The sequence below is a fragment of the Podarcis filfolensis genome (assembly GCF_964270895.1).
Source record: "Podarcis filfolensis genome assembly, chromosome: 11".
In the NCBI taxonomy this organism is placed as follows: domain Eukaryota; kingdom Metazoa; phylum Chordata; class Lepidosauria; order Squamata; family Lacertidae; genus Podarcis; species Podarcis filfolensis.
Genome location: NC_139613.1, coordinates 14,832,080 through 14,845,233, shown reverse-complemented (window position 1 = coordinate 14,845,233; position 13,154 = coordinate 14,832,080). Strand labels below are relative to the sequence as shown.

Below are 13,154 nucleotides of genomic sequence, written 5' to 3'. Positions count from 1 at the left end.
TTCTTGCAAGATACACTTGTAGTTTGTTTTCTGTTGCATCCTCGCCTTTGTATCAGTATATGTGCAAATATATATATAAATATATTATTTGTATTTTCGTGGTCCATTCTGTTAGAATAACACACCTTTTGGAGAGTAATGTGACGTGGTCTCTTAAACCTGACATTGCTTAGGGCCTCAGCATGTCTTAATTGGGCCATGATTGCTTTCTGTGCTGTATCTCTGGCATAGTTTGCTGCTTATCTGTAGGCCACCAAAGTCTGGCTGCCCTGCTCCAATAAATGCAGACCACACAGCAAAACAGAAGGAGGTTTACTGAAGGAACTTACCTCCAGAAATGCATTCATTTGCTTCTGAACCCGGTTGACAAACCTCCACTGGATGACTAAGCTGCAGTACACAAAGAGAGAGGGGGGAAAAATGCACTTTCATTAGGAGGAATAAGAGAGATCGTTTAAATATCTTAACTACCCTAATGCTTTTCTGCCTTCCCATTTACGGCTCCAGTAATCTTTCATCAAACTAAGAAAAAATGTAAACAGAACAAATGAGGCAAACACAATCCTCCCCATTTCAGCTGCAGCTCCGATATCATTTGCTGAGCTCATGAATATGTGTGTCTCTTCATTAATTTCTCAGATTTCCTTTGGGAAACCAATGAGATGGTGGAGGAGGAAAATTACTGATGAGCATAAAAGAGTAATTCAAAGGAAACTCTGTTTCACTTTACAGCCTGACATTTAAATAGCTTAGCATGCACATGCTTCAAAGTGCTTCAGATATGCCCTTTCCATATTAAGAGGTATGCCATGCAGAGGTGGCATGAAGTTAATCTTGCGGTTCCTATGGAGATTGTAGTCTGTTTTACCATTATTTGGCTGAAAGAAGATTAATCTCTCCATCAAAAAAAAACAACAAAAAACCATTGGGAATTTGGTGCCTCCCTTCATTTAACATGCCTGTATTTCAGAGGAAGGACCAAACAAGATGTTATGCAGAGTTCAGGGTCATTCTTTTCCATTTTGGAAGGCTTCAATCTGGAGTGCGGCTAGCTGGCCGCTACTCCACAAAAAAGAGCTGATTTTCCCGTAACAACTTTTCTTCTGCTCCTCCGTACATCTCCCATTGGTTGCTTTTTATTTTAAAAGAAAAAATGGGTTTTAATCTGGGAATGGCTTCTAGTGAAGTCATCTCCAACCCCATCATTCTGCCTGGACACTGAGATCCAGCACCGAGGGCCTTCTGGCGGTTCCCTCATTGCGAGAAGTGAGGTAGGGAACCGGGCAGAGGGCCTTCTCAGTAGTGGCGCCCGTCCTGTGGAACGCCCTCCCATCAGATGTCAAGGAAATAAACAGCTATCTTATCTTAAAAGACATCTGAAGGCAGCCCTCTTTAGGGAAGTTTTTAATATTTAATGCTGTATTATTTTTAACACTTGATTGGAAGCCGCCCAGAGTGGCTGGGGAAACTCAGCCAGATGGGCGGGGTATAAATAAATTATTATTATTATTATTATTATCTTTGAAGTCCAGTTTGAATAGCTAAACTGCTAGGGCTGTTAAACACCACATTGAGTACATAGACATACATACTCAATGTATTCCCTTTTGTTTTCATTTGTGACCGTGATTTCTGATCCATTCGGCTTCAAGTCAACTTGATATGTCTGTAAACAAAACAAAACAAAACAAAAATGCATTAGCTACAAGGAGATGTCTGTAGAAAAGTATTGCTACAGCTTTCAGGCACAAATTTATTACATTTTAATGAACAAGCTCTCTGAATTTTTAATGCCTATGGAGGGTTGTGTTTTGCTGGTCAAAATGTTTTATGCTTAAGGATGACCTCGAGGAGGACAAATGGATGTGAAGTAATGGATAAATCAGAATTCAGCACCACGATTTCGTTAGCAAATTCAAGGGAAGGCAGATTGGCGTGTCATCTGCTCAGTTATAAAGAATTTGATAGTGTTCAGCAGGGACTTGGAAGGCGGCTTTAGGGATGCCTCTTCATGTGCTGTTTGGCATCTCTTCAGAAGACTCGACACAGCTGCTCTCTAATGGTCCCAGGATAAAAAGCATCAACAGTACCCATGGAATTAGCTCTTGCAGAATGGCTCGAGCATCCCATAAATAAATAAATCCCCATTTAGTGATCGCGAGGCCTCCTGCTGTCAAAGGGACCTGCCTTGTGTCTAGGAGCCTATCTATTTATTCCCACCAATATATACCTGGCAGCCTTGCAGAGTAACGAACATTAGGGAGGAAAAGACAGATTCTCCGTTCAAGAAGTTTACGTAATATAATGCAGGCAGTGGGACATCCATTTCACACATTACATTTTAGATATATCACACAGGTGTGGTGTAGTGGTTAAGAGTGGTGGACTCGTAATCTGGTGAACCGGGTTCGCTTCCCCGCTCCTCCACATGCAGCTGCTGGGTGACCTTGGGCCAGTCACACTTCTCTGAAGTCTCTCAGCCTCACTCACCTCACAGAGTGTTTGTTGTGGGGCAGGAAGGGAAAGGAGAATGTTAGCTGCTTTGAGACTCCTTCGGGTAGTGATAAAGCGGGATATCAAATCCAAACACTTCTTCAACAGTGTGCCCTCTAGATATTGTTGGACTACAGCTCGGTCCATCGGTCCAGCGTGACCAATGGTGATCAGCTGGGACTGATGGGAATCTAACAACACCTTGGAGGGCACCATGTTATCTACCTCTGCTTGAAGACACGCATATGGGAAAATGTGTTTGCAAACATATGAATAAGACCGGTGAATGTTTGCCAGGCAGCTGAGATGGACTGCAGCTCACATGTTGGAATGTGCATCGGATGGCAAACCTGAGTTTGCCACTGTGTAACGCAGGGATGGGGGACCTCAGGCCTGGTGGACAAATACAGCCCCCCCCTTCAGTCTGGGACTTGAGACTCTCCCCATGCTATACCCATTGCTAGCTCTCCTTGAGTGCTTCTACTAGGGCTGGGTGATATATCAATATATCATCCAAAACCGGTTTGAAGTCCATATTGTGATGATGGTTTCATAATTTTTGACCTGGCAATATATTGCAAACCATGATGTGTGAGTGTGCATGTGTGCGCTATGTAAAAATCACAATGTGGGGAAAACTGGGAGGCCAGCCAATGCCTCAACGTGGCTCCATCCTCATTCCCGACATTGTGATATATCCGTATATAGCAATGTTTAGCTGGTGATATATTGCGATATTGAAAACTAGATATTGCCCAGCCCTAGATTCTACCTAGTTGGAATGTGCCCTTCCAAATGTGAAAATTCCTCTTGGTTTCCTGCATAGAAGATGGCGATATGTGTTGGTTGGTTGCTTGCTTGTGGATAAGAAGCCTTTTGACTTTTGCACGGCTGAGATATAGCCTACTGGACAAAGGTTAAGAATTGCATCTGTTCCTCCTGACCTTGGCCTCCAGATCACCCTCAGAAGGTCACCCTTGAAAGAATGTGGTCCTCCGTCTGAAAAATGTCCCCTATGTAATGCCCCTTTCATTACATATTTCTATGTACCAAGCAAAAACGTTTCTCTTTAACCAGGCCTTTGGCTGATTAACATTCTATGTTCTTTTAATTGTGTCTGTGGGTGTGGTTTGTTCTTGTTCTTGTTTTTATTACATATTTTGTGTTTTTATGTTGTGAACCACCTTGTGATCATCAGATAAATAAACACATGCAATGCATGAAATGAGCCTTAAGGATGTTTCCAAGATGAAATATATACTTCATACTTAATGATTTGGAGTAATTTTTATAGAGGAATGTGCTTGGCACTCTTTACCAGCAACACTTAATTTTTTGGGGGGAAAATCCATATCGCTTTTAAAGGGAAAACCCATTAACCAAATTAGTTGTTGCTCATATATCTTTTCCGCAAGGCTAGTGCTGATTTTCCTTTCGGCTACACATTGCTTCAGCATAATAATTCCAAAGTAGAATCAGAGAAAAGAGAACATTAAACTAGAGAAGTTCTTGCAATATTTACATTATAGGAAGCACAAAGGAGTGATCTAAAGCTGATAACCTAGTTATTCCGAGCTGCAGAATGCTGAATCCAGAAAATCCCACAATGATTTGCAATTCCTGGATGGCCTGATACAAATTCAGACTGGCATTTAGACTAGATCAAGTGTGATAAAAGTGAAGGGAGAAACACATGAGCCTCCTTTCAACTATAGCGGAAGCAAAGCACTCATGTCCTCCTAAAAACTGGGGATATATTCATGCAGTGTGCTCTATGATGAATCATAATCTGATATTGGTCATGGCCAGGAGAAGGAATACCCCTCCCACTCATGAAACATTGGGTAAATTGTGTTTTCATCACATTAACAGTTGGGAATTTCTATGTCATGCTCATATTAATGGTGTGATACGTATGTCCTACGTAGGAAACGATGGTCACTTCTGGTACTTATTGGTGGCACTCTATAACCTTTCCAAAACTGGCTAATCTATAGTGGTGTTTGGATGCCGGAATCCTAGTACTGTACAGGTAACTCACATCTTATGCTTATTTTGCTAACACAATTGTAGTTTTGCATTGGGGGGGGGGGAGAGAAATAAATAAACAAATGGAGGAGAGTGGAGGAAAGAAACCCACTCTCAATTTATTTATTCCCTGCCTCACCTGTGCAAAGCGACAATTGAGGGCTTACCCAGCTTTGGGATAACATTTTCTTTGATTTATTATTTAGTTGTGACATTGACAACTCACATTTCCTCCAAGGAGATCAAGGTAGGGTGCACTGTATCCTCTCCCCCCCCCCCGGGTTTTATCCTCACAAAAAACCCTATGAGGTCTGTTAGGCTGAGAGAAAATGATTGGCCCATGCAAGCTACATAGAAGAGCGGAGATTCGAACCCTTGTCTCCTAACTCTCAGTCCAACACTCTAGTTGCGACACCACACTGGTGTCAAGCCTGCAGTACTATAACCTCTTGAAATGAATGGAGATTGCATGGCAGCAATGTTTGGAGTTTAAACACTCGATGGAAATCTTATAAAAAAAAATTAGCAACCCCCCCGCAAACAAAAAAAGAGGTGCTCTCTCGCACACCCAAATGCATGGTCAAAATGGATAGAACAGAATGTCAAATGTATTAGAATGAAGAAGAACACATGGATTGGTTTCTAAAAGAAATAATAACCCCCCAAATATATTTGGGTACTGCCTGTATGAACACTTGCTACCAGAACATTGTCTGCGAAGAGGAGGAACACCACATGGCAAAAAGCTTAGAATAAACATGAGCACCAATGCCACGCACTGCTCCTAACTCATTCATATTATTACCCCCTCCCCCAACGCAAGAGCCACTTAAAAAACATGAAAGACAAACGATGTGCAAAAATTTACAGATAATTAAAGAGGAAGCAGCAGACTGAAAGAAAGCAAAGCCTAATGGGGCAAATGCTTAGCAATAATTAGCCTGGAGAAACCACATGCAAGAATCAAAGCCCCAGAACTGTTATCTGGAGGAGAGAGAGCAGCAAAGACAGAACAAATGAGACGTTTGAAAGAGCATTTCTTTAAGCAGAAAGGGAAAAGGACGATGACACATAGGAGAGCCAAGGACAGATTCCAATTATCTTGTGTCTCTGTCCATCTTCCCAGGGCAATGGAAAAGAAAGAAAGGAGGGTAATGCTAGAGAGTATCGTATTTTTCCGTCTATAAGACACCCCCGTGTATAAGACACCCCCTAATTTTTGACATTTTTTTAAGGGAAAAAACCTATGCACAGAAAAATACGGTAATTAGGAAGAAGGTGTGGCAAGCAACTGCTCAGGTAGCAGCAAACCATCTTTAAGGCCACGTTTAAGGGTACATTTCACTAGGTCTCCTATAACGCACCTGCCCAAGACATGCAGGCGATTGCAATTCACAACCTATTTACTTCAAATTAGTTCTGCATTAAAGCCAGTTCAATTTTTCTGGAGTGAATGAGTTGTAGACTATTCAACTCATTGTATAGTCATTGTACTGTGTACACCGCCGCAACTATCGCACCCGACAACACAGTTCTAATTTTGCAAAACCTTTACAAGTTATTATGACTTTTGTCTCCTAAATTGCACATCGTTTCTCTCAACAAGAATCCCTTTGTGCGCAGCTTTCAGCTCCCCGGTGGTAAGAAAGTAAAATGAGAAACTGTTGAAGCCGAAGCAAAAAGCAAGCAAACACAGACTTTGAATGCACTATGTTATGTTATGGTTGTCTGAATCATGATGGGGGAAAACTCAGATTTAAATATTCAGAATTGCTGTTTTAACTTTTAAAACACTGAAAGTCAAATATAAAATAATAGATTTCCATTATCAAGAACCTGGTGAACTGAATAAACCAAGACCTCAACCACACAGTATGGGCCAGAACACAAGGGTATAAAAATCAGGGCTCCTAAACCTCTCTTGACACAAGACAGCAAAATATGTCGCTTCTGCCATAAGAACACAAGAACACCCCCAGCTGGATCAGGCCATGACTCAACTAGTTCTACTGCTTCTGTTCTCACAGTGGCCAACCAGAAGCTCGTGAGACACCATTAAGTCGTTCTCGCTATCACTATCTCACACCATTTCTATATATCATTCCCACACTGGCAACAGGGGCCTCCAACAATACTTGGGACTGGCTGTATTTCTGCTGAAGTCTACTCCATCCAAAAGCAACATTTTTTTGAGATTGCTGAGCTTAGTTCTTGGAACCCTTTGAAAAAAATCTGATGCTATCTTGAAGGAACTAGAAGACATTCATTATTTGGAAAATGCAGTGTCAAAGCAAGGCAAAAGTAATATAAAACCATTCGACTTGCTACACACCCATTATTCATTCTGGTCTTCTACAAAAGGCCTTCATTGGAAAATCTGGAAGATGCTTTGCCATTCTCAGATGCCAAGATTAAAGCATTTTCTCTCGGTTGCAATCCTAACTTCTTTCCCCAATAAGGACTGCATATTGTCTCATTTGGGAGCCCATCAACAGTCTTAACCAACTGCAACGGTGGTCACTGAGGAATTGTTAAGTATCTTCTGGCTAGCAGTTTTAAAATGTTGTCTCGAAAATTGCTACTGATATTATCAGCCTCGAGTTTACACATTGAGGCCATTGTCAGGCATCTGGGTGGCCATCCCTGGGGTGAGGTATGCTCTTCAATGGCTTATGTGATGCTGAATACATACCACAGGCCAACATCTCAAAAGAACAAATGCAGTAATTGGAACAACTCTCACATACCTGCCCAAAGTTTTCTTCATCTATACAAAACATGAGATCCAGCTCTGTGGGGTCGTTTTCCAGGATCCATTTCAAGGAGTTGTAATATTCACTGTCCTGTAAATAATGGTAGCAGTTCCCATTAATAATTTCCCCCCAAAAGACAGCAAAAGACTTTACAGCAATTAGTGGGTAAGAAAAATAACAAAATAAATAACTGCAGTTTCTGGAAATGTCTCACAACAAGTGAAAATATGAGTGCTGCGAATCACTGCTGGGCTTTTATTATGGCAACTGCAACTCCCGACAGACAGGATTGATAATCTGAAGCTTCCAGCATGTCTCAAGCTAGCGCAGAAACAGCTTTTTGATCCTATTAGTTATTCTGATACCTTGTCGTTTTTTAAAATGTGTGTTTATTCTGCCTTGGTTTGCCATTATTCACATTGTTGTTTTTAACTTACAGTTGGCATGGCCGGCAAAGGGTTTATAGTATGGAGGCATCCAGTGGTGTCCTGTGTGTTGATGGAGAGCTCTTTGATCCAGCAGGGGTTTCCATCAGAGAACAGGGGGAGAGGCACTTTTTGCTGGATTTTGCTTCATGCAGTCGCCCGTCTCCCCCTTTTCCACCTCCAGTGGGTTAAAGGACCCTTTGGAACAGGAGAGGAAAGTGCCAGAAGGAGGGGGAAATAGGCAAAAATTGCCTCTCGCGCTGTTCCACTGATGAAAGCCTTTGCTGGATCAAAGATCCTTTCAATGCAAGGAACACAATTCAGTACAAACCTATATGAGGTAACACGACAAGAATAAAAATACTGGCATACACCACTCACTGTTTTGTTTTTGTTCTTTTGTCCTGATCCATTAATATCTGAATCAGGGGCCTTTCTGCTCTGTGCGTGCATTCTTTGCGGTTGTTGGCTGGTAATTCGGAACTACAGCCTCCCATGTTGTTTTGCTGTGTTAGCAGCAACAAAATGACCTCCCCAGGGCGCAAGCCTGGGCAGTGTGTATGGAGGTCCTGGGCTACCCAGATGACAAGACCCCCCTCTCAACCTCTCTGATATAGTCCAAAGGAAAGCAGAGCAAGACGTTTGGCACCAGTCTGGCTATAGGAGTTGACAGAAAGAGGTGAACAGGGCACCATCCAACCATCTTAGGGACTCAGCTCTGGATTTGTGTAGGGTTTATTCCTTAGGCTTTTCTTCTCCCAAAGATGTTCCACAGAGCAGCAGGAATTATTTTGGGTATGAAATGAATAACTTGGTACATTGCACCAGCCTTCTATAGGTATGTACACGTTGTCCTTAAGCATGTACAGAGATCTGGATGGTCCATCATTTCCTTTTGACATGGATTTATGTTCCATATAAATAAGGTAACTAGTTGCGCGAAAATGTGGGTGGGGAATGGCATTAGAATGCATATTGGAAGTGAGCACCACAGAGTGCACAGAGGTTGCATCCTCACTCAGGTGCGCATTCAGATAAATCCCTAAATGCACATTCCCTTTATGCCCAGTGTCAATTAATAAGCACACAGAGAATCACAGAATTGTAGAGATGGAAGGGACACCCCCCTCAAGGCTAATCTAGTCCAACCCCCTGCAATATAGGTAAATGCAGCTGTCTCACAGGGGGATCGAACCTGCAGCCTTGGTGTTATCAGCAGCATGCTCCAACCATGTGGTTAGAGCTATAACCATGCTCCTAGCCTTTTACCCAAGAAGGTATGACTTATTTATTAATCGACACATTTATATTCCAAATTTCTAGCGCAAAAGCAGCACTCTGGACAGTTCAGAAGATTAAAAAGTAGGATTTAAATCATCCCTCCCCCCAGCTGGGTTTCCTCTCAATAATCCTATGAGGTAGGTTAAAGGTAAAGGGACCCCTGACCATTAGGACCAGTTGTGATCGACTGGGGTTGCGGCGCTCATCTCGCTTCATTGGCCGAGGGAGCCGGCGTACAGCTTCCGGGTCATGTGGCCAGCATGACTAAGCCGCTTCTGGCAAACCAGAGCAGCGCACGGAAATGCCGTTTACCTTCCCACCAGAGTGGTACCTATTTATCTACTTGCACTCTGATGTGCTTTCGAACTGCTAGGTTGGCAGGAGCAGGGACCGAGCAACGGGAGCTCACCCCATCGTGGGGATTCGAAACGCCGACCTTCTGATCGGCAAGTCCTAAGCTCTGTGGTTTAACCCACAGCGCCACCCGTGTCCTTAGGAGGTAGGTTAGGCAGAGGAATAAGACCTCTCAGTACCAGTGGGTGAGAATTTGAACCCAGGCCTCTCCAGCCCATGTGTATCACCTTGGCATGTAATGCAAAACCAAAGCAGAGCTTAAGCGTGTGGCTGCTTTGCCCCCCACCCTGGTCCTGCTGCTGCTTCGATGCCAATAGCAAAGTCATTGTTCGGCTTGGCATTAGGTGTGAACCAGGAATCACGATCCGTCTTGCCCAGAAAAGCCATGGGCAGCAAGCCAGGAGCAAATCTTTGCAGCGGCTTGTGGTTTGTCTGGAAAGGCTGCGGTTTTTACAGGGAGCGCTTGCACATTCGAATGTACCGAGCAAAAAAATATTGCATAAATCTTTTCCTGTTGAATTTAATTGCATTAAGGGCTTCACATTGCTACCTTGTCAGGCAAGGGAACACCTCACTGGAGACAGAGAAAAAACAAAAGCGAAGGAGCACATTTGTCCTAAACCTCAAAAATACTACCCTTGTGCCTCAAACTGTGAAGCTTCCAGGAAGTATTGGCATTTAATAATTTCCCCAGAGAAGCAGAAACGCATATAAATGAAAACACTAATAAGCTTTCCACTTACCACGGACTCCATGTCTTTCAGGGTTATTGGCTTTCCCAGCATCATCTTGTAGAAAGGTCTAATGAAGAAACCTGAACAGGCAAAGTAACAAAGTTTAATTTAAAATGGTAGCCTCCCTCTAGAGCAATATATAAAAGAAAGGGGTGTTTTCAAATATCTAGACAAGGCAGGCATAGCAAAGCTGCCGGCGGAACTGGGGAAAAAGTAAAGCAAGACAAAAATACGACAGCAGACTGTCGAGGGAAAAAACAACACACCCATCAGCTGAAGGGGCAGTATATTCAACACTGGACATTTTGTAGGGATTAACAACCCACTGAACGAGCCGATAACTTGAAGTGAAGCCAAGAGCAATGGGACACAGGCAGAATCCTGATCAAGAGTGTTGCTCTCGCCAGGGCAGTCCTGGGTGCGTGCGTGTGAATCGGAGCAGCAGCAGCAACAACAACAACAATTTATTATTTATACCCCGCCCATCCGGCTGGGTTTCCCCAGCCACTCTGGGCGGCTTCCAACAGAATATTAAAATACAAGTCTATTAAACATTAAAAGCTTTCCTAAACAGGGCTGCCTTCAGGTGTCTTCTAAAAGTCTGGTAGTTGTTGTTCTCTTTGACATCTGGTGGGAGGGCATTCCACAGGCGGGTGCCACTACCGAGAAGGCCCTCTGCCTGGTTCCCTGTAACTTAGCTTCTCGCAGCGAGGGAACCACCAGAAGGCCCTCGGCACTGGACCTCAGTGTCTGGATTGAACGATGGGGGTGGAGACGCTCCTTCAGGTATACTGGACCCTGGGCACTGCACTTTGGGGGTCCCTGTGTCTTAACGTGGCAACAGCAGCAGCCTGCTGCCTGGGAGGGGGTCCCAAATGGCAAACAATAGCCGTGTGGGAAAGAAGCCCTTTTGCATCTCTGGGAAAGGCAGGTGGGAAGAGGGGCAGGGCCCCATGGCCGCAAGCCCAAAGCTCGCCAGTGCCCTGCACAGGGGAAGGAGAAGATGGAGACTGGTGGAACAGAGTCACTAAACCTACGTAACTTACACAGCTCTTCAGAAAGCAAAGTTAAAACGTTGGTTTATATCCTAGTGATGTTTTGCATAACTGCCGCTTTGCTTTAGCCTGCAGTGAGTAAGCACTTTCGTTCCTTGATCTAAGATGTTGGATTAAAGTTTTTGGGTGTAAACGTGCATGTTTTAGTGATTGCGCCATTCGATACATGAAATGCTGCGTTAAGAACAGGGGTCAGCAAACTTTTTCAGCAGGGGGCCGGTCCACTGTCCCTCAGACCTTGTGGGGGGCCGGACTGTATTTTGGGAAAATAAATAAATGCATGAATTCATATGTCCCACAAATAACCCAGAGATGCATTTTAAATAAAAGGACACATTCTACTCATGTAAAAACACGCTGATTCCCGGACAATCCGCGGGTCGGATCTAGAAGGTGATTGGGCCGGATCCAGCCCCTGGGCCTTAGTTTGCCTACCGATAGGTTAAGAAGATCGTTGAGGAGCTGCAAACGCCTCTTTGTGCACCATCTCAGTAAGCCATATTTTGGCTTATTAAGAGGTGCAAAAAAGACCGATGCCAGTTTCCAAAGGGGAAAGGTACATAAGGTTACACCCAACTGCAGGTTTTTAGTTTCCCTTGCTGAGACCTGCACTACCCCTGTGAAAGCAGCTCTGGAACAGGAGAAATTTAGCTTGGTTTGTTATCAGCTGCGCTGCAGAAATAAACAACAGATTTTTTAAAGGTGACACCATTTTGGTAGGGCGTTTTACACAGCTGCTGCTTTTGCAGCGCTACCTTAATAAATTCTTTGCTTTTCCCAAGGCGTTTATATGGATGAAAGCTATTGCTACTCAGCAGAACCTCTGAACTATTTACATCGCTCATTTTATTTTGCTCCATGAAAAAGCCAGTGTTAAGCAGAATGGCCATAAAACAGCGAGAGGGGATTATAGCATTTAATCCATGTTATGAATTACTTCTACAGTCACAATCCTGTATATTACTCACCATCTAAAAGCTTCCCATGAAACACTGCCAGCCCAGCAACTCGTCCAATAAAGGTGAAGTAAGACAAATGGTCTTCATTACAAAGACCTGAATTAGGATTGATCTGCAGAGTATAGTTGTCCCTTAATTTAAAAAAGAAGAAGAAGAAAAGGATATAAGAGATCGGCATCACATCTGGCTGGCTTTCGCTTTTTGCCAAGCGGCACAATATTCCTTCAGAGATGTAGCTTATTTGATACACACACCGGGAACATGCAAGCTATCCAAATATTTGCTCCCATATCAAGCTAATAGACAGGAGCATTGTGTGACACCTTAAAGACCAACTGGTTTATTGTGTGTGCAGTTACTTCTCTGGTGCAAATGAGATAAACAAGCAAGATCCCGCTGCTATGTGCAGTAACTGTACTGATATTTTATACATGTTGAGTTTTCGTTATGTTACTGTAGGCTATGCATTCTTGCATTTCAGTATCTTTTCAGCCTCTTTCCCCCCTCTCTGTGTGTACACACTTCATGCGTTTGATGAAGTAGGCAGAAGTCCATGGAAACTTATGGCGCACAAATACTCTTTGAGTTTGCTGCAGCAGATTGACCTGGCTATCCCAGCATAAACTGGGAATATTTCCATTATTCACCTCCAGAGAAGGTGTGTATATTATTTTTCTGCCCGAGGGCCACACTGAAAGCTGACCATCCCTCTGAAGGCTACATGCGAGGCAGGAGTAGCCAAAGGGAACTTGGCCAAAATGACCCCTCCACACACAGTCACTGCCTGCAGAAACCCACACCACTTTTTCTCTCCCCCCATAACAGTGCTGAGCTAGGAGGAGAAGTTTGTCTCCTCCTGCCGCAGCACTGCTGTGAGATGGAAGAGCAAGGGGAGAAAGACCCCTTCTGACCTAGAAAAAGGGGCCCTTCTCTGTCTGGTACAAGAAAACCTTAAGACCTCCTGCATCTCTTAAAACCTTGTAAAAGCACTGCTATTTCTAAGGGAAGGTTTCCATGAAGAAACAGGGTAAGCGGTGCAAAACGAGTGTAATGGCTTTAGGGGTTGCTTGTG

At 43.6% G+C, this 13,154-nt stretch overlaps 1 protein-coding gene across 25 annotated transcripts in view; it reads right to left on the bottom strand.

Annotated features, from left to right (window-relative positions):
• Positions 1-13,154, bottom strand: part of NEDD4L (NEDD4 like E3 ubiquitin protein ligase) — a 265,692-nt gene that overhangs the window by 4,870 nt on the left and 247,668 nt on the right. For all 25 annotated transcript variants that reach the window (XM_083575541.1, XM_083575542.1, XM_083575543.1 and 22 more), the window contains 5 exons: positions 12,092-12,213; positions 10,078-10,148; positions 7,269-7,364; positions 1,593-1,666; positions 330-390 (listed from right to left, as the gene is read on the bottom strand). In XM_083575541.1, coding sequence (XP_083431667.1) covers positions 330-390; positions 1,593-1,666; positions 7,269-7,364; positions 10,078-10,148; positions 12,092-12,213 — 424 coding nt within the window. The remainder of the gene's footprint in view (positions 1-329; positions 391-1,592; positions 1,667-7,268; positions 7,365-10,077; positions 10,149-12,091; positions 12,214-13,154) is intronic.